This window comes from Medicago truncatula, chromosome 8 (genome assembly GCF_003473485.1).
Source record: "Medicago truncatula cultivar Jemalong A17 chromosome 8, MtrunA17r5.0-ANR, whole genome shotgun sequence".
Lineage (NCBI taxonomy): Eukaryota > Viridiplantae > Streptophyta > Magnoliopsida > Fabales > Fabaceae > Medicago > Medicago truncatula.
The window spans coordinates 6737183-6759912 of record NC_053049.1 but is presented as its reverse complement, the minus strand read 5'-3'; the positions used below and the strand labels follow the sequence as shown (position 1 = coordinate 6759912).

General features: G+C 30.4%; 2 protein-coding genes across 3 annotated transcripts; both read right to left on the bottom strand.

Annotated features, from left to right (window-relative positions):
• Nucleotides 1-1941: 1941 nt before the first annotated feature.
• Nucleotides 1942-10119, bottom strand: LOC25500517 (uncharacterized). Of its 2 annotated transcripts, XM_039828625.1 has the most exons (3): nucleotides 9919-10119; nucleotides 9701-9787; nucleotides 1942-2929 (listed from the first exon to the last, which is right to left on the bottom strand). In XM_039828625.1, the coding sequence occupies exon 3, from the start codon at nucleotides 2906-2908 to the stop codon at nucleotides 2201-2203; it is 708 nt and encodes a 235-aa protein (XP_039684559.1). In that variant the 5' UTR covers nucleotides 2909-2929; nucleotides 9701-9787; nucleotides 9919-10119; the 3' UTR covers nucleotides 1942-2200. The 2 variants fall into 2 exon arrangements, with proteins under 2 accessions (XP_039684559.1, XP_039684558.1); XM_039828624.1 differs by lacking the exons at nucleotides 9701-9787; nucleotides 9919-10119 and adding an exon at nucleotides 5101-5900.
• A 5923-nt stretch (nucleotides 10120-16042) lies between these two features.
• LOC25481272 (uncharacterized) lies at nucleotides 16043-19466 on the bottom strand. Its single transcript, XM_039828567.1, has 10 exons — nucleotides 19262-19466; nucleotides 18203-18460; nucleotides 17964-18038; nucleotides 17503-17873; nucleotides 17224-17415; nucleotides 17016-17126; nucleotides 16841-16922; nucleotides 16655-16750; nucleotides 16452-16565; nucleotides 16043-16291 (listed from the first exon to the last, which is right to left on the bottom strand). Exons 2-9 carry the CDS (start codon nucleotides 18398-18400, stop codon nucleotides 16467-16469), a joined length of 1224 nt encoding a protein of 407 aa, XP_039684501.1. The 5' UTR covers nucleotides 18401-18460; nucleotides 19262-19466; the 3' UTR covers nucleotides 16043-16291; nucleotides 16452-16466.
• Between the last annotated feature and the right edge of the window lie 3264 nt (nucleotides 19467-22730).

Here is a 22730-nt window from a genome sequence, read left to right as displayed (position 1 = left end):
TAGTACTTCTGATGGAATTCTTTGAGTTTTTTGAGCCGCTTTATATAGGCAAGCAGCATTGGATTCCTACTGTTATGGTTTTTTGTTTTAAGTGGTGATCAATGCCATGCAGATTCCGGACAAGAAAAGGGGAGGGTGAAGGGAAGGCATGGAGGAGTCAATGAGGAAAGGTTGTTGGAAGTTTCCATTCTAAAGAACTAATAGCAAGGAAACAAGTGTCGTGTGATGGGAAGGCTAGAAAGGGATTGGAAAGGAGGGAGTCAGAGGAGCTTGTAGCACCATTGTTGAATTTTTCTTTAATCTTTTTTCCACCGTTCCTTTTTGAACTATTTTGTAGTAAGTGTGAATGGAAATGAAAAAAAATAGTAATCATGGAAAGAGAAAATATCGACGATGAATTTGAACGAATTTCTTAATTTTTCTACTGCCTCAATGTTTTAAAAGGAGCAATGATAGAGAGATACCTCTTTCTACTATTCTGGAAAATTTCAGTTAATCAAATATATAGTATGTGTGACCACATTTTTATAGTTGTGTGATAACTATTTTTCTCATAATTTATTTGGTTAATTAAATGGAAAAATAGTGGTCACATGTATTTTAGTCGAGTAACCACATTTTTTATCTTTTAAATAGTGACCATGCAATTGAATAAATGTGATCGTAAAGATTATATATTTGATTAACTGAGATATTCGAAACTGAGATTATATACATGTGTCTAAATATCTTTATTGTTTTAAAAGAGACGTGTTAAGAGGAAATTTTGGGGGTTAGAGCTTTGCATTTTTTTTATGGTGTTTTCGGTCAATGTCCTAATTATTGATAAAAATGGTGGGATACATTGCATGTATTACTGTTCACCCAAAGAAAAATGTTAGCCTAGTTTTCCCACGGGAAAATGCAATTGATGGATTTTCTTTCCAACTGTAAAGCTAATGCGTAGCTTGAAGAAAACAAATGTGATACATGCATGCAGTTTTTTTACATTCAACTTGCAGCAACAATTTTTTTGGTTATATTTTAGCACTTTTTTTTTTTTTTGGTTACATACTTGCAGCAACAATTGAATATGGATTATTAAGTTCACAATTCACATTTTAATCATGGTTTTTAAACGAATTTCTTCATTTTTATACTCCATCCTATTTAAATTAAATGCTGATTAAATTTTTTATCAAATTATTTTTTTAACTATTAATGTACTTTCTACTATCAAGAATGCATAAAGAAATATAATATTTTGGTAATAATGTACATTATATTTATTAAATTAATCATAATAATTACATTATAACTCTTTTCTTTATCTTATTACATTATATAAAAAACTATTTTTTGAGAGCTTATTACATAATAAACTTAGCAAGTAATTTTCAATGTTTATATGTCACTGGGCTAAAGATTATGTACGTGAACAAATCTCATAAGCATTGTAACGATAGCATAAGTTTTTTAAGGAACTGTAATGAGAGCTCAAGTATGCAATATCCATAAAAACAAAGTAATCTAACAAAAAACAACTTGTAGAGGGAACTCATGGTCAACCTTCATGCATATTTTGTTATATGCTGATTAATATATGAATAAACGGACATGACAACACGATGGATTGAATCTGTATAATTACTAGCTAGCTAGTAATCAATCTTTAATTTTACAGGTCCAATATCACAGACAGTAATAGCTATGCCTCTGTGTACATGTCCTAAATAAATAAGACCTGTGCAAATCTTGAAGGTAATTTGAGAAAGAGAAAAAATAAGTCCAAAAGAAGCGAAACGATATTATTTTCGTTATATATATGGTATAGATAAAAGAAAGATACAAAGGTATTTGGGAGGACTAAACCAATATCCAAACTAGAATAATTAAGGAAACTTTGCATATGCCTCGCTAAAAACCTTGTAAAAAAATCGAGCAAGAAAGAAAGAGTACAGATCAAACAAAAACATAACCACATTTATATTACATATAAATAAAGACAACTTACACACAAGTACATGCCAAATGAAGTGGTTATGTAAGAGATACATGGTTGGATCTCTTCCCCAAATATTTTTCCTCCGCCAGTAAACTATAATCACCAACATTTTTTAATTCAAAGGAAAAAAACAGTCCTTATTACAACGATAAAATTTAAACATACAAATCTCAACACCTAGCACACTAATTATAGTCGTAATTGAAGATTGTACGATCAAATCAAGAGAGTGGAATCTTCGGTGGAGTTGTTTCCTTTTGATTGACCTTCACCTTTATTGAGATAGTAATCATTAATTGTCCAAATAAGAATACGCAGAGTGAGTAACAAACCCGAGATGGAAAACAATCCAATCCAAATTTTAAGCACCGTTGAAAGTAATTTCTCATTAATACTATATACAGGATCTGGGGTAACCATTAATATTGCTATTCTGTAAGTAACAAGAAGAGTTGTTAGAGTGAAAGACATCCCCATAGATAAAAGCCACATAGTAAACCTATGACTCAAACGAATACCACTCATAAGCAAGAGTAAAACACTAAGCGATGTAATGAAACATGTTGTGTTCCAATAAAGGAAGTCAGAATAGTGTTCAGGGTATACAACGGCCAAAGCAGCTTCACCCGGACATAGCTCCAAACGGGTATCGTTAGCACATAATATATTTCCTTTTTGAGCTTTGTTGTTCTCTTCAACAGACCTAACACCACCGGGTGGACTTATTGCCATTTCAAATGTTAATGTTGCTATGAATACTGCTACTACACTCATATTTCCTCTCATCTGTTCCAACCATTCATGCTTGTTTTTGTATGACAGCCAATTCACTGCTAGTTCTAAAACCTTTCTCCAACCTTTCTTCGGTTCCTTGTTAGTTGGGGTTTCTGTTGAACGACCATGATTATCCACTTGATTGTTCATTGTTTGTCGTTCAAAACAACCCTGAAATATAAAAGAATTGTCATAAATTTTTTGGCTTAATAGCAATTTTAGTCCCCTAACTTTCCCAAAGTTGCAATTTTGACCCTCTAAAAAAAACTACAAAACCACCCCCTAAGTTTTGCATTTGTGGCAGTTTTGTCCCTCAAGGTCAATTTTGACTCTGTCTACGCTGACGTGGCACCCTAAGTGAGGTGCCACGTGTAATTTTTTTTATAAAAAATTGATCTTGGGGTCAAAACTGCTACAGTTGCAAAACTTAGGGGGTGGTTTGTAGTTTTTTTCTTAGGGGGCCAAAATCGCAACTTCGAGAAAGTTATGGGGCAAAAACTACTATTAAGCCTAAATTTTTTAATGTGCCATATACTCCATTCATCATATATTGTATGATATTTTGGACATTTCCACATATTATTGGAGTAGTTATATATGTTCATCTATTTGAAGATAACTTTGATGACAACCTTTTATTTCTATATTCTTATTGATAAAAAACAATAGAGTGAAAAAAAAAAGTAAGAGAGAGAGAGAGAAAGAACGACATGTGAGTATGAGAGAAAAAATTGTTTAAAAGTTGTCACAAAATGATTGTACAAATATCATTTCTTTATGAAATATAATTAATATTGTATGATAAATAGATATCATGAGTGGTTTTACAAAACTATCCTTAATAAATTATATTAGAATGATAAATGAAAGAATTGAAAGAAGATAGAGTAATAAAAGTTAAGAATATAATAGAAAAAGTAACATTAATATTTCATTGGTATTGTATAACGACATATAATTTGTGACAATTTTTTTTTTCCAAAACGACGTACAGTTTGGGACGGAGGAAGCAACTCATAAGTACCTGTTTGTAATTAAGGTGTGATGGATGATCACTCTCCTATAATTTTGTTTTTAGATTTTATTTTAATTTTTCAATGTGTGACTGGAATGTTTTTCTTGATACCATACAACATCAATTCCGAGAGATGGAAACAACACCGATCACTTTGAAAGAAAAAAAAAATATATTGTTGCTTTAGTGCATCAACGACAACATACAGTTTTTAGTTTTTGTTCAGGCCTCTTGCTTTATATTGATTTCTAACTTTGATAAAAAAAAAAAAAAAAAATTTGTTGAAACAAAACTTGAGATAATTATTATTATTAATATGTGCTCAATAATTAACTACTGGAAAAATTAAGAATTAGTGATTAAAAAAAGAAATGACATCTATTATAAATATTTTCTTGTAAAAAAAAATCTATCATTAAATATTTATAGTTTTTTAATTAATTAAAATGACAGTAATAATTATTTTACAACCGTTCTGACTATGCTTTTACTAGTGAGCATACGCCTTAAGTGTAAAAATATATAAAAATCATATTTACCCTCCAAAATTTCATCTTTTTTCCTCTCTAATTATTTTCATCACAGGTAGATTTGTTTTTTGAAGAGATCATCACAGCTAGATAAAATAAAATTGAGTACAAGAGATATATTTACCATACGTTAGTTGGGTAACCCAACAAAGGAGAGCATGAGAGAACCTTATTTTTAAGAATAACATTCCTTGAAATATAAAGATGGGAATTTTATTCCAAGGTATATATTTAGGAAAAATATGTTTGGTTAACTTTATAATATTCCCAGGAACCATGAAAATAGAGATTTTAATAGGTATCTATTTATGAATTTATTCTCATCTCCATGAGAACTTTATTCTCACCCTTTTCTTTAGGAAAAATTTTCTATTCCCAAGAACATATTATACTCGGGAATAAAATTTAGTAAACTTGTTTGTAACAAACATAAGTTTAGGCTTGTAACTTCAAAGTAATAAATTTTTTCTTATTTTCTATATTTAAAAGAAATATTAATTTACTCAATTTGTTACAATTTTACAGGAGGCCATTGAGTCTGTCAGTCATCTTTTTGTCACTATATATGTTGTTTCTTCAAGGGTGTGCAGGAAGTTTAACACATGCAGACTCAACATATGCATATCCAATCATGAGTTTTGCAAGATTAAATCTCAACACATGCAGACTCGGGTTAATTCAATATTAATTGTACATAAAATATCATGAATGTATGGTTATTATTGCTAAATACTTGTACCTTATAAACACTACAAAAGTTAATCATAGGACAATGAATATATTGAATATATACGTACCTTAATTAATTTGGCTTAGCTAATTTACTCGTATAGCTGAAAATGCTATTTGTGTATTGTGGAGTTGGACTGTGCTTTTGAAGCCAAGTAAGGCAGACATATATATACACATTAAACGTAATTCATAAGGTTAGGTTGAGATGCTTTTTAATATTTTTAAATTGCGGTTGCGGCCATGTCTGTTGCAACTTGAAATGATTTTAAATTTTCACAGACTATATAAAGTAGCATCACTATACTATTTATCCACTATAGTAGAGTTTTAGTTTATTAGGTAAATATATCCCGATTGTGAAGTTTTTGAAATACACTGTTGAGAGGCAGTTAAAAGTAAGATTTTTCATTATATTTTGTTTTTACCAAAAAAATAATAAATTGAAATTTGGAGTTTTGAAATTTTATTTTTTTAGTTAGGAGATTTGAACGAAGATGATTAAAATCCTATGATGCAGTTGAATTTTAGGTCTCTATTTTTTGGGTTAGAATGTGTAGTTTTTAAATTAGTTAACATCTCAATGGGGATAAAAGTAGCTTGGCACATTTGTATATCTTTGTAGACGCAATGCTTTCCATGAAATGATGAAAGTAATTCGACAATTTTAATATTTTGAACCATGTTGTTCTACACTTTTACCTTGTTTGATCATATTCATGTTAGCCTCTATATATAAATTGTCTATAAAAAAAAGAAAAAATACAGAACTAATATTTGTTATGATACATAAAAAGACACATGATAAATATTTATTATTACAATATATATTTTTTATTATTCCCCACCTTTTTGCTTTTCCCCACATGTTATAAAACATCGTAGTTTTCTCTTGCTTTACATTTAATAATCTATGTATCAACTTTATTTTTTTGGGGAATAAATTTCTTTTGATTTACATTTAATAATCTATATATCAACTTTTATTTATTTTTTAATGGTAAGAGGCTAAGCTCGAACCCAATTTTGTTGCTGGAATTTTTAGTTTGGTATCAACTTTATCTACAAAACAATATCATAATCTACTTTATCTATGGATTGCTTCTACAACAAAAATAGAATACCGTCTACAATGACGTGAGAAGACCTCATAGCTGTCCTATTCATGTCCCCTCATCTTTTAAACATATTTAGAGCTTCCACAAGATAGAAATTCATTTTGGATATTAAACGGATTTTGAATGTACAAATCTTTCATTTAAACGGATATAAATATTGTTAAATAACTTTTTATTTCATAAAATGATTGTTAAATTATAAATTTTTGAATCAAGAGTACCGGTACACCTCAATTTATGAGGTGTACCATAGATGTTCCGCTATCAGTTACTTTTTTATCTCAAAAACATCAAACTTCTTTATCTTTTTCATTCACCATGTGTTATCCATCTCCTTTAGTTCAAAATTAAATCCTACTTGTCATTAGGGGTAAATTACTCCCAATTCATCAAAGGGTAATTTCTTCATTTGATGGAAATCTATTCATTAATATAAAATGTTGGCGATTGATTTTAAACAAATTTCTTCATTTTTTTACTCTCTCGGTCCGTTTTAAAAGAGAGGTGTTAAGAGGATATTTTGGGGGTTAGAGCAGGTTTGCATTTTTTATGGTGTTTTGGGTAAATATCCTAATTCTAAAATTGGCACCAATAGAGTTGAGATGGAGAGGATTTTCAACATGGGAATGAATATTGAGGTGTCATTTAATGAAGATAGGCCAACGCTGATTGACAAACTCTTAGCGCATGAGGGTTGTGATTTAGTGAAAAATGTGCGTTGTCGAAATGGATGAGGTGGTTGTTGATTGTATACACTTGCTTGGCTTGGGGTACTTTTGGGGTCTCAATGCGTAGTTTTCAGTGGATAGGAGTGTGTGAGGTGGGTTTGGGTTGAGGTTATGGCTTTATCACGAGTGATTTGTTCGTTAGTTCGAGGTTTTAGCGATTCTTTTAGGAATGGTATTTTTTTTCCATGTCATCTTTTGTGGTCTTTTAGGTTGTCTAGCGGTTTTTTGACTTTCCTACTTCCCTTTTTGGTTAGGTTTTCTTGGTGCTAATTTTTCGTGGGTTTAGTACTACATGCACTTCGACTCAATTGTTGGGTTTAGTGGTTCTTTTTTTTGGTTACAAAGACGTGAGAAGACCTCATAGCTGTCCTATTCATGTCCCCTCATCTTTTAAACATATTTAGAGCTTCCACAAGATAGAAATTCATTTTGGATATTAAATGGATTTTGAATGTACAAATCTTTCATTTATAATCATTCATTTAATATTTATAAGTGCCAGTCCCCCTAATAACTACTATCTTACTTTACCCCACAATGGAAATACATGTTAAGTGCCAACTCTTAAAGGATAAGCCTTTTTCAATGAAGATGGTCTTACCCATTTTACTCCAACTAGATTGAGGATGCTTTTACCAAGGACGGATCTACACATTTGGTATATTTGTGACTAAAATTAGAAAGAAACAATAATGCAAACTATATTAAAATTGTCTCCTATTCATTTGTTAAAAATGAAGTAAAATGACTTCATTGCTAATTGTTAAAATAACATCTCTTTTTATATAAGTTACAAGACGGACATTTAGCCACCGATCACCCATTTTGTTATATAGTGGACTCTTCACAACTTTCATAGTTGAAAAAACACGTGCAATACTTGCAGTTGCTACCGGCGAGAGCAAAACCAACTTCAAAAGCTTATAAAGCATTTCAAATGTGTTGCATTTAATTGTTTCCACATGTTTTGCACAAAAATATGAAGGTCCTTTCGACTTGGCAAATTTTGGGTCAGATTGAACATTTATAACATAATTCCTAAGTTGATGGCGTAACACCACTTCTGACACATCCATAAAATCATTTGAATAAAAGTCAACCATCCTTAATAATTTGTTCACATCAAAAGTTGCAAATGACTTTACGAGACAGAGAAGGATAGGAAAAATTGGATTTTGTTCTGGTTGTTGTTACATATTGCGTTTTTTTTTTTTTGCTTTAACCACACATAGACTAATAGTGGATCTGCCCCTAGGTCTTAACCAATTTACTCCGACTAGGCTTTGCATAAATCCAAACTGCAGAACAGGGTTAAAAGCATATATGCTGCAGAATTGTTGGGACAACTTGGCAAATGTATATTGAACATGTTAAATATGTATTGTAATAAAATTGGGACGGTTTATTGAGTCTCTAAGAAGATGTTGAAGTATATAATTTTTTCAATGGCAAACGTTAGTATGTTAATTGTTATGTTAGTATTTTCTTCCTTACCAAGATTCAAACCATGATCATTTAACTCCTTAACTTTTCAATCCTGTAGACCATCCACAAGGGTAAGTGTTGTAGACCATCCACAAGGGTAAGTGTTCACTACAACATAGATGAGATTTAGTAACACTTGAAAACTATTACTAAATCAATAAAAATGTTACTAATTAAATTTAGTAACAGTTGAACAATTGTTAGGTAAAGCCCCTGTTACTAAAGAGTTTTAGTTACATTTTAGAGTATTAGCTGTAACATTAAAAAAGTGTACTGTCGCAAAATGTTACATTATTGTAACACTTTTTGTATCATCAGTAACCATAAAGAAATGTTACATTTATCATTTTTGCGAATTAGTAAAAAGTGTTGCAAAATTGTCTAGCATAAGAAAAAATTTGTACTAGTGAAAGTAGGCACGGGTGGCAAAAATACCCATGCCCACATGTACTCGTGGGTAAAATCCGTCACAGGCACGGGGCGAGTAGCTAAACGGGTATCCACGAGTATTTGACTACCCATTATTATATGGATACGGATACGGATTTGATTGTACCCATACCCACGGGTACTCATACCCGATAAGCACTTAAGTAAAATATTAAAATATTCTTATATATCTTATCTTATAACTTAAAGTTGTTACCTTATTGAAGAAAATTTTACCGTCCACCTAAGATTCTACATTAGTAACTTTTTTTTTGTTTTAATTTATCTTATTAAGTTCACAGTTTCTACTTCATTCACATAAAAAAACATATCATATGGATTATGTAAGAATAATGAATTTTCTATGGATTATGTATGATTTATGAAATTTTGAATGGATTATGTATGGATGTTTAAAACTTGAAGTTTTTGTAATTAAAAAAAAGTTATTATTTGTATAAAAAAATTAAAAAATTCATGGGTACCTATGCATACCTAAATATCCGCGGGTACCCGCATAGCGGGTACCCACGAGAGTACGGGGCGGACATGGGTATCATATTTATCCAACGGGGCGGGGATGTGTATCATAATTTTCGTACCCATGGGTACCCATTGACATCCCTAGGCACGTAGATGGATTATAAACAAATGTGATAATTGTGCTTTTAAAGTATGGCACCAATTCTCATTAATCATTTCTGATTTATCGGGTATTTGTTATGTAGTACTCCCTTCGATCCTATTTACAAGTGACAATTAATTTTTTAAATATATTACATAATGACTTAATAGTGTTTTTCATCCCTCCGATCCATTTCTGATTGTTTCTCAAAACAAAATCAATAATTAATTAAACATCCAAAATTCAAATTGAAAACTGAATCTGATACATTTAAATGTCATACCTGATGTGAGTAGTTTCCCCGAAAGATACATAGGATTTGATCAAAAAAAATTCTTCTAAAAATTCAAAATATAATGGATCTATAAATCTGAAAAAGAAAAATGGATGAATCGTTATTCATTACCCTTTCCATGTGTCCTGCTTCATTATTTCATTATGCAACATATCCAAAATTCAAAACTACAAAAACACATAATATCAATGCTTAGAGAGACATACCAACAGATCCAAAATGGGTATTTTTGGATGAGAGATAGAGAGAGAACCTGATGTATAAATGAATAAGTTGGTTTTGTAGAGGATGAAGAGAGGAAGATAATGACGGCTTTCTTTTAGTGAGAGGAGGTTGAAATTGATCGAAAATGAAGAAAGAAGGTAGAGGAAAAAGAAAGAAAGAAAGAAATGTGTGAGAGAGAGTGAGGAAAAAGAAAGAAAGAAGTTTAGAGTGAATGAGAGAGAAATGAGGATTTAAAAAAAATTGAAATTTGAATTTTGAATTGAAGAGGGAAAATGTGTGATAATGATATTTTATTGTTTCAATAAGGCAAATTTTATGGTACACTCAAAGATTTGAGTGTATTGGTACACCAAATCATTGAATTAATAGTTAAATGTGTTTTTTTTTAAGAGAAAAATTGTTTTCTATTACCTATAATTATAATAATTAAATCTTATTTATAAAAAAATGTTTACAAAATAAAATTTAATTTTTCTGAATTTTTAGTACTCATAATAGAGAATTTTGATTATATTTTAGGATTAAATGTTAAAAAAATTAGTATGATTTTTATAAACAATGATATGATGTTTTTTCTTATAAAATGGTATATTCTAAAATACAAATATCAAGAAATAGCTCTTTATTTCATTAAAATGATAGATTTTTGAAGTAAGAGTGGCGGTACACCTTAATTTTGCAGGTGTACCGTAGAAGTTCCCTTGTGTAAATGCATAAAATGGTAAAAATAGAATTTGCTTTTAATGATGATGTGGCATTAGGGGGTTGAGAGATTGACACATGGTATTGGGATGTTAAAAAATGTAGGGGGCTTGTATATTATTAAGATGTGTGATAATGATATTTTATTGTTTGAATTGTGTAAATGCTTAAAATGGTAAAAATAGAATTTGCTTTTAATGATGACGTGACATTAGGGGGTTGAGAGATTGACACATTGTATTGGGATGCTAAAAAATGTAGGGGGCTTATATATTAGGGCAATGCTATCCAGTGCCCAGGTTAAGGAACAATATGATTAACGTGTTCCATTTAATTAATCTCAATTAAATGTAATGTTGGTCAACTTAATTAAAATAGGAATGATTTGTATTCAATACTCTTTAAAAATCAACATCAATATATGCGCGTCAATACAAGCTTGGAGTGGAATATCAACTTAATATATTTGATAATAATGTTTGTTCTTTTAATATGATATATTTTATCTTTGGAATTGCAAATTTATTTTGGACTTTATAATTTCTTGTCTTAGTTTAATTATTTCTACAACTTTTAATAATAAAAAAAAAACAATAGAATTTTTCATCGGAAGAAAAAAAATTCATGGAAAAAAACTGATTTGAGTATAGGCTTTCCCTTGAATTGATTTGAAAGAAAAAAATTATTAAAGAAAATTGACAGAAAAACAATCGGTTAGAGTAAAATTCACAAGAAGAAAATTGTTGATATGAAAGGAAGCAAGTGGATTAAAAAAAAATTCACAAGAAAAACAAATGCAAGAAAACGTGTATTGTGTTTATGTAGCTATCTTTCTAAAGAACGTTTAGATACCCATTTTGTTTCAAAACCAAGAAAATTCAACTTCTCCTTCCAAACTCGAATTCCCACAAACTCAAGCAAATCAAGTTCAACTTCTACTCGAACATCAAGTAAGAAATTATGATCATTTGGAATTTGAATTTTTGGTTGAAATGTTCAATTTTTTGATAAAAGTTGTTAAATTTTAGGTTATGTTAGATTTTTTGCTTGTTATGAAATTAGTTAGAAATTAGATTGTTGATGTTGATTAGAGTAAGTTTGAGTGCAATGTGGTAGATTAGAGATTGAAATGACACCATAAACTCACGATGTTTATGTTGAACTCTAGGTGTTTAATAAAATGTCTCAATGAAAAAATAATTGATTTTTTGCATTTTTGTATGTTGTATTGATATGTCTGGCAACCCAAATAGGAAGAGACTCGGCAATGAAACGATGACTGGGAGGGCACGGGCAGAGAGGGTGGTTGCGTGCCCTTTTATTAGAACACGACAACGAGCGTAGGAGTAAGAGGGGTCGTCGTCCCAGACGGGTCCATCCCTGATAGTGGACGCTACACAACATCATCAACCTCAATATGAGCAAATTGCTCAAGAGGATGGTGTGGCTGACCCTTAGCAGCAGGCGGTATCAGAGGTTGCACACGAACCGAATGGTTTTCCTGGAGGCTCTAGTGACATGTCGCTTCTACCGAAGTTGGAGGCTTTAGAGCGACGTCGAAGTAAGTATAATTGTTTTTTTTTTACTTAATTATTGTTTTTTATGATTCAATTGTTATCTTAAAATGTTTATATGTTTATTGTTTTTCTAACTATTCAATTTTTATATTAAAGTGTTTATTTTAATTATTTTTTAACGATTTAATTGCTATGTTAAAATGTTTATTTTAATTATTATTTTTTAACGATTTAATTGTTATATTAAAGTGTTTATTTTAGTTATTGTTTATTTACGATTTAATTGTTAGGTTAAAATGTTTAATGTTTATTTTAATTAATTTTTTTTTTTTACGATTGAATTGTTATATTAAACAATATACCTTTTCTTCTAATATTTATGTCCCTACCTACCGTCTTGCCATGGAAGTTCGTAACTTATCTGCCAGCCTGATATCTTGCTTCTCTTGCTCTCCAACCCCTTCGATTGCAGATAAAGGGGTTCGATGGAACTCCTCTAATCAATCTTGTATCTTTTTTAATAAAGATGGTAGTTGTTTAGGAAATTCCATCAGAGCAGGATTTGGAGGTTTACTTCGACACCAGACTGGACGTTGGATTACAAGTTTTTCAGGTTACAATTGCAGGTACATCTGACATCCTTCTTGCCGAGCTTTTCTTGCCATTCGTCGTGGGTTGTTACTTGATAAGGAGATGAACTTTCAAGAGGTTTTCTGCTACACGAATTCTCTCCAGTGTGTTAATAAGTATGCTACGTTGATTCAAAACATCAAGGATCTCCTCAATCTTAACTGGCAAGCTTCTATTGATCACACTCTTCGAAAAGGAAACAAATGTGCAGATTTCCTAGCTAAGACTGGTGCTTCTTCTACTTCAGAGTATGTTGTTCACACCTCTGCTCCACCAGGATTATCTGATCTCTTAGATTCAGACTATACAGGAACCTGGTTCCGTAGACTTTGGTCTTTTTTTTCTTTCTTTTTTTGTGTTTTAGTTCTCTGTTTTTTTGTTTTGTTTTTGTTAGCTTTGTAACCAAAAGAAAAAAAAACAATGTACCTTTTCTAAGGAGAAAAAACAATGTACTTATGAATCGATATTTCCTCTTTTGTATGTCATTTTTACTATTCGCTCTTGTTTTTTCAACGATTTCAGATTCTCAATCAAAGCTTTTGTAATTGAACAAAGAAATTTATTTTTGTTGGAAATTGTTAATAGGATGTTTTTTCAAGTTCCAATCGGTAAATTATTGTTTTGTACATCGTTAAATAAAACACTAAAATTTGAAATTCAATTGGTGGAAGGTTTGGGGTAGTTTTGTTGTTGGTATTGAAGTTAGAGGAATTTTGGTGCGGTTTATGCTTAGTAGTGTGATAAGATGAATGATGAAGCTATGTATCGATTATGAAAGGACCGTAGTAATGGAAAGGTTGCTAGATTATGAAGGTAGTTGTGACGTTACCTATAGAGGTGGAGGATTTTCCCGCTGGATCGGACGGTTGAAGTAATATTGGTAAATAGTGGCTATATATAGCAATGCTATAGCGCAATTGTATAGTAAGTGTACATTGAACAAACACTATTGTTCTAAAATACGCTATTTAATCCAAAATATTATGGAACAAAGTGGTGCTAGTGTTGAATAACAGAATGTAAACAAACCCTATTTTCTAGCAATTGACAACACCATGTCAAAGTTACTAAGCTACTCCATCCGTCTCACAATAATTTTCTTTTAACATTTTTTTTCTTCAAAATAATTGTCACTTTACGATAGCAATGCAGCATTTATTATTATTTTTTCCTTTATTATACCCTTATTTAATGAATTTTATTCAACTTAATTAACTACTCCACTAACTACAATTAATAATATATTTTAGTACTCCCTCCATCACAAATTGTATGACGATTTGGACATTTCACACATATTAAGAAATGTTATTAATATTATGTGGGAAATAGATGTTATGAGTTATTTTACTAAATTGTTCTTAATAAATGATATGGGAAATATAAATGAAAGAATTGAAAAAAGAAAGAGTAATAAATAGTTAAAGATATAATATGAAAAGTAACATTAATATTTCATTGGTATTGTAAAGTGACATACAATTTGGGACAATTTTTTTTCTTCTAAAGTGACATACAATTTGGGATGGAGGGAATAAATGATATTAATTTTACCATTAAAATCAACGCTGTTAATCATTTTATTAATAATCGTGCACAAACATTAAACGACTATAATTTAAAGACGGAGGGAGTAATTTCTTTTTTCAATCGTGGGATGGAATGATAGATGTTTTTGAATTTTTATTATTGTTAGATTGATGTTTTTAGTTAAACTTTTTAAGCGTTGGAGAGTGTGTAGTAGGGGAGTGCAATTGGAAGGATTGTATTTTTAAATCATGAGTATAAATTAGTATCATTAATATTTGGTTTTTTTTATCTTGTGTTGTTTTTGTTTTGAAATTGCATATGAAATTATTGATATGGGATCCTGGACAGTACTGAAGTGAAGGTAAAATTATTGATGGATCTATGCTCACAATGATGACTCAAAAAATTATTGATGAGCTAAACCTGATTATAAATGGTTATAGGTCTTGATTGTTTCTTCTTTTATGGTAGCTATTATTAATAATCATCTTTGATTTCTCCCACTATATGCTATTTTATCCACTTGGGGGATGATTTGTACCTATGAATCTATGATGAAGGAGCAGAAGAAGTCGTCGAGCTCGTGAACTGTTAATATGCTTACTCTGATGCACTTTACTCACCAATTAAATATGTTGTTTCCATTCTTCTCTTTGGTATTATTCCTTTTTTTTTTAATACATATTATGTTACGTTGCAGCAAAATTTGTTTTTGAAGAGAGTGAAGCAAGACTAGAATATTAAAAGTAATTTCTAAGAATTGTTGTTTGAACAACATCTACAACTTTGGCAGTCACCAAATGAGAGATATGATATGGGAGTGGCTCCAAGTCCTGTTATTGTAATTTGATGACTATGATGCCATCAAGCTTCAAGTTAAAGACGTAAAAACATTTTTTTATGCTTAATCATTTTTGCTTAGACAATTTTTTTGCTCTTGATAAGATGACTATGATGCATGAATATTAAATATGGATTTGTTTTAATTAAACAAATATTACTTGTTATTTTAGATTTGTCAATTTAGTAACACTAATCTCTGATTGATGAAAATTTCAAGAATTTCTTGGTCTACCTCTAATGGACAAAAATAAATCACTACTACAAAAAGGGTCTTATATAGCGCTTTTGAAGCGCTACTGTACCTGGCGCTGGTAAAAGAAATATAGCGCTTTTGTTCTGTATGAAGCGCTAGCTAAAGCATGGTTTATATAGCGCTTTATGTCAAAAAGCGCTAGTAATGGTTCTCCTTCGATAGCGCTTTCTACGAAAAACGCCATTTAAGACAGGTTTCAAGCATGGTTTATATAGCGCTTTATGTCAAAAAGCGCTAGCAATGGTTCTCCTTCGATAGCGCTTTCTACGAAAAGCGCCAACTAAGACAGGTTTAAAGCATGGTTTATATAGCGCTTTATGTCAAAAAGCGCTAGGAATGGTTCTCCTTCAATAGCGCTTTCTACAAAAAATGCCATTTAAGACAGGTTTAACAACAGCGCTTTTGTATTAAAGCGCTATGTAACTATGTTTAGATAACGCTTTATAAAGGAAACAAAGCGCTAGGAGAAGCATTTATTTTATTTTATTGTCAATTTTATTTTTCCTTCGCAGATAGCGTTTTTTATTAATTTAAAGTAAAATATATATAAAGTCAGAAATTTAAATGGAAATATATATAATTTTGGCACGTTATAATTGAGACTATTATTTATCAAATAAAACTTAACCATATATCATAAAAAATGTATGTACATATAGCATAAAAGTCAGAAATGTATGGCCTCTAATATGGTAACATAGATATCGATCTCTAGGAGTTACACAACTAATTAGTTAACATAAAGATCAAAATCTTCGATCAAAATCTTCTATTGTATCATGCAGTCTTCATCTATCTTCTTGATCTTCTCAACATTTTTATACAAAACAAGCAGACAAATCATCATTCATTTCCAATTTTCGTTACTTTCCTCCACACCTGAATTAATATATACCAGAAAACACCATTAAGCAATAACACTATATTATATTAAAGATAAATTCAAAGTACTACTGATCATGAGTACAAATTAAAGCAAGATTATAAATTAAAACAACTACCATGCACTAGCAAATATATTTAGAAACATGAAACCCACCTTATCATAAAAATATCATATAACTTTTAGGTCGAGCATGAACTGACACCATTCTTCTTGGATTTCTCTTAGTTTATCTTTTGAGTATGTCACACACTTGAAATCATCAATGTACTGCATATATATTATAACAAAAACTAATCACGTTACTTAATAAACTTAATTATATACAAATATTATACTTTAATATAAAAATAACATACCAGCTTTGGAATCTCGTTTAGTTTTGAAATGAGAATCTCTTTCATAAACCTCATCACAAAGTACCCGCAATCTATACCATTTTCTTGGCGAGGACACTACAAACAATAAAATAAGTTTGTATCAATTAAATTATTTATATTATTCAGACACTAATTTTTTAAGGTTGTTCTGTTATATTATTAAACCTGTACTCGGACCCATGATATGTTGTTAAATTTATTCTTTGATACTTGAGCGTCCCTTGCAGAGCGAAATACCTGTAGAACTCTACAAAATATAAATGTAAACTTAGATTACATACAACTAACCATATATATAAAGTTTTCATATACATCAATATATAAATTTATATATACTTACGTGTCAAACATATTCTTCATTTTTGGGTATTTCATATAGTCATTGAGTAATGGATCCAAATAATATATGATTTCCGATATGGGATCAATGACAACTAACAGCCAATGTGCACTACACAAATGTCAAAGTTAATTAGAAAATCTTTTATAAACGATGGTAACAAGATAGGAAAAAATAATCAAAAGCAAAGTTTCAAGGAAAATCTTACATAGGCTTATGTACATAAAATGGTAGAATAAATAACTTGTGCTCATCTTTATATTTCAAGAATTCCTTAACCATGTATTCTTTGACCAATTCTTGTTCTGCTTCAATTAACACCAATGATATTCGATGGGGGGATAAGAAGGAGTATTTCCTTGAGAAATCAGTGTCGCGCACAAATTTTTCATACAAGTACCTAGAATTGAAAATATAATATTAGATACTATTAAATGTTATACAAATAAAATAATTTGTTCAGTCAATTTAAAGTTATTCGGAGTACCTGATATATATGCAGATAACAGAGACACCTATTTCTGTACTTTCAAAAAACTCATGCATTTGTTCTTTGGTAATGTTTTCATGATACTGTTCTTCACCAAAAATACTTTCCTCCATAGTTATCTGACGCATATCTGTGTTTTCCATCATTTGCACTGCCACCAGTGATTTAAGAGCAAACACCCACGATGGACGACAATTTGTAGAGTAAGACTTTTGATGTTTGGTTTTTGCATCTTGTTTTGGTTTTGTGATTTGAATATTTCTATGTCCACCCTTATTAGTGACTTCTTTCAACTTTTGTACTGGAGACATATTTCTTGGTTTATTCTTCATGATTTTAGTACTTTCATGCAATTTTTGTATTTGAATCTAAAATATTAATTGTACAATTAATTTAGTTAATGATTAATAAATGATTGAATAGTAAAATGAACATTTCTAGTGTATATCAGTATATACCTGTTTTTTTGATGTGGCCGACTCGTCACCCCTCCTAATCCCATCATTACCATTGCCTTTATATGTTGCAGGAGTCTATATGAAATTGATTCAGTCAGTGATCAGTTTTTTTTTTTTTTTTTTATGCTTGAATCTATATTTAATTAGCTAGACACAATACCATAACTTCTTAGAAGTACAAATTCTGCCCTCGTCAATTAAATGTCACCATACATAACAAATAAAACAATTTACTTTACCTCAAGATTAAGGGAAATGAGGTTTCTTTTCCATGCCACATATGTTCCTATTGCATCTCCAACCAACCTTATATCAGCATCATCATCAGGTATGGGCAACTCTGCATCCTTTTCAAAAGCAATATCAATTGAAACTTTCAAATAGCCAACAGGGAGTGGCTTATGGTGAAGTTTATCTCCCAAGATGTTGTGTACCATTCCCTTAGCGACTATGCGATAAGTAGGAGACAGCAGGTACAGTGAACAAGGTGATATACCCTAAACCAAATCAACATAAAGCTATTAACAAAAATAATTAGCAAATTACTAAATGAAATATATACTTAAGCAAGTAATTAAATACCTCGGGAATGTTAATTTTAGTTTTTAATCATATACAATTCAAACTTGTTAATTTTAGTTTTTAATCAATATGAAAATAGAACATATACACATAGCTATAGATCCAAATATAGAAATACACAATTTATGACAAAATGTAAAAATTAAGTCGGGCTATAATGGCATCACACAATCATATGTTTCTTGTTCTTTCTAATATCATATAAGGCTTTTAATAGTTTTTAATGTAACTTTGAGAAATCATTAGTTTTTAATCATATGTTGATTGTTTGAGCCAATTTCTTTTGAGCCTGATTCCCATGTTTTCTTGTTGACTAAACTTACTGAAGTTAGGTTTATATGTCAGTAATGGTTTATATGTCGGAAGCATTGGCATTTTACCTTTCTGAAAATGACTAAGCGATCAAAATGGTTTATATTGTCTCACACTCGAGACAATTATTTAAACACAAGTAACGGGTTCAGTAGCAATCAGAGTTCATGTTCTAAACCATAGTAATAAGCAGAACATTCATGTCTTACTAAAACATTTTTGTAGCAATCAGTAGCAATCAAAAACTCAAAAATTCAATTTCACATTACTAAATCATTACTAAACACACATACAAAATTACAAATCATTACCAGAATATTAAATTCAATTTCGCATTACTAAAAACATGTAATCATCAAATCAAAATCAGAATTGAAGGAAGTTACATTCAAATTTCACATTACCTTACAAGTTACAGCAATTAGGGTTTGTGGAGAGAGATGGAGATAGCTTTCAAAACTGAAGAAGGAGGAGAGTAATCGCGGCGGCGGTGATGGATGGAGAAGGAGGAGAGTGGTCGCGGTTCGTCGGCGGTGGTTTGGTGGTGGATATTGTTCCGTCGGATTCAATTTGGCTGGGAGAAAAAAAAAACTTACGCACAGATGAAAGAGAAAGGGGAAGAGAAAATGAAATTGAATTGGTAATATTCATATTAATAAGGTCATTGTCGTAATTTCCTATGTATAATTTTTTTTATTTTTTTTTATTTTAAAGATTGAGTGGCGATGACTTTATAAATTTTTTATAATGAATTGGTCATATACATGATGTTAGGCAACAAGTATAGGATGATCAACCTCTATCTTTTACTTTAATTTTCAAAGTTTTAATGCCAACAATTTCAACTAGATATACTTTTATAATTTCAAAATATAACAACTCATATCTTGAATTAATAAAAATAATGGGACCAAAAATGTATTCAACTTTCAAGTTTGACTATATATTATATTAAAAAATGTGCTTAACAGCAACAGTCAAATTAAATTGGTATAAGGAAAAAATGGGTTAAATATGTTTTTGGTCTCTATAAATATATCAACTTTTCGTTTTAGTCCCTCTAAAATATTCCTTCAACTTTTAGTCCCTATAAAATTTTCAATCACTACTTTTGATCCCTATTTTTAAGTTAATTTTTGTATTTTTTAATGAAATTATGCATAAATGTGTAGAATATTATAACAAAAATTCATCAAAAAATTAGAATTTTTTAACAAAACATAAATTAATTATGAATTTAACCATAAAATATATAAAAATTCATATTAAATTCATGTTTTGTTAAAATATTCTAATATTTTTTGGGGGAGGCTCTTATAATATTATGAATATTTCTGCGAAATTTTGTTCAAAAATATAAATTGTACATAAGAGTTTACTTTAAAAGAGGGACCAAAAGTGAAGATGTAAAAATTTTGAGGGGCTTAAAGTTGAAGAAAAATTTTAGAGGGACTAAAACGAAAATTTGATATATTTATAGGGACCAAAAACATATTTAACCCGGAAAAAATTGAAGAAAAAAAATAAAAAAAATTAAAGTGATATATATGAAGGAAAAAAATTTTAAAAAAATTTTAAGTGATATATATGAAGAAAAAAAAAATTTAAAAATGTGAGTTTTGATACAGCAATTGATTTTTCATAAAAATTGAAAATATATTTGAAATATATGTTATATATGCAGAGATCGAACAAGGACCATTAGTTCAAAGCATTTCTCATTAAAAAAAAAAAAAAAAAGGAAAAACAACAAAATATCAGCACAGGGAATCGAACAAGGGATTTGATAACAGTCAAATTGGTCTCATTATATTTTAACTGATATATATGAAGAAAAAAAAAATTAAAAAAATGTGAGTTTTGATACAGCAATTGATTTTCATAAAAATTGAAAATAAATCCCAAATATGTGTTATGCAGAGATCGAACAAGGGACCATTAGTTCAAAGCATTTCTCATTGAAAAAAAAGAAGAAAAAACAACAAAATATCAGCACAGGGAATCGAACAAGGGATTTGAAGGTTGCTTATGTTTGCATAAATAGCGCTTTTTTTAACCTATAAGCGCTAGCATTGAACACCATTCAGTAGCGCTTTTTAAGCGCTATTTAAGGTTGCAATATTTATAGCGCTTTCCATCAAAAGCGCCATATAAAATTTATCATGTTTTTTTCTTAAAATATTTATTATTTTTATTTAACCTACACTGACGCTTTCAATACAAAGCGCTATATAAACTTAAAAGAATAAATAGCGCTTTTCCAAAGAAGCGCTAGCTAAGACCTCCTTGTTTTAATTTATAGCGCTTCAGTGTTAAAAGCGCTATTTATGAGGCGCTATATAAGACCCTTTTTGTAGTAGTGAATGCATTTTGCTCGACGGTTCAAAGGAGGAATTTTCAGGAAGAAAGAAGAAAAACATCTTATGTGTTACCTAGCATAACCTTCCATTCTCTACTTTTTCTTTCAGGTGGAATGGATTCCATCCATTGCTCATTTCTTGAGCTTTTCGTTCATTCCTTACTTGCTTATTGGTTGTACGTACACACGTTGAGGTAGTTTTATTGGTACATAGAGCCTTTTCAAGCGACTCTTTATGTTTATAATATCCTACGCTAAACCACTTTGAGTTTTCATACATATCTCCTTTCTTTCAGTGGCAAACCACTATATAAGCCAATTAGACTTTCATAATTGTTTTAATATTGTTTCCGCTTTATGGATTTACACTACAACAACAAAAAGCTCTTTGCGACGATTAAGAAGGGGATTTGCAATAGGTCAAACTGTCGCAAGTTGCCACCTACGATAGTTACACAATAGTCGAGGTGAGAATAATAATAAAGCCAAGGAACGTGAAAGATAAAAGTGGCGAAAATGTGTTACCATGTTGCTCTGATGTCGATACGTCGATGAGGAAAATGAAGATAAACCAATGCCAACGAAGATGTCGATAACTGCATAAGTTACAATTACCCAAATATAAAATCAATCTATAGAAATGTGTCGCGAAATAAGGTAAACATTCTATATAAATGTGTCGCAAAATAACAAATTTATTGTAGTGTTAGCTAGAAGCATTAAAATGCTTTCCTAGGTTTGATTTTAAGTTTGAGGATGCTTTTGAAATTAGCAACATTTTAAGTTGGGGTGGGGTACAAGAGAACTAAGAGACACTCATAAAAAATAAGTCTCATGAAACAAAAACAGAAAAAATGAAGAAAAACAGGACCACAAAAACTTCAAAAATAGGTCCATTCATAAAAATTTTAAAGTTCTCTTTCTACTCATTTTGAATTTACTAGGAGGGCACAATTGCTTGGTAATTGTTGGCATGTTGAATAGATCGAAAAATAGTGGATATCGTACTCCAAAAGTGTTGGAATTTATCCACCCTTTACCTAAGCCAAGATATAACATATAAAATCCTCCAAAAGTTTGTATATTGTATGTACTTTAATTCGCGTTTAGAATGTCCTCAAGTTGTATGGTCAACTGGCATGTGCATGTCAATTGAGTGTTCGCCATATTTCAATTTTAAGTAGATTAAGTAGGTAGAAAATGGTTATGTTTTAGCTAGCATCTATGTAGTAAATTCTTTGGACCTACTGACATGAAGTCTGGAGAACTGAAACCCTTCGAGAAAAATAATAAATGAAATACTGGTAGTTCCATTGTAGGATGAGATAAACACTTTTGGTGTTCTTATCATTCAAGGTGACTTGTTATTTTATAGCCAAATTTTGTTTCACAAGTGTATTGCTTGAAGAAAATCAAAATTCCAAGTGTGGGTTGTGATGACAGTCTGTCATATATGAGTTTTAGCATTATTTAGGAGTTTAGAGACTTTTTAGCATGTTTTAGTTTGTTTTTAT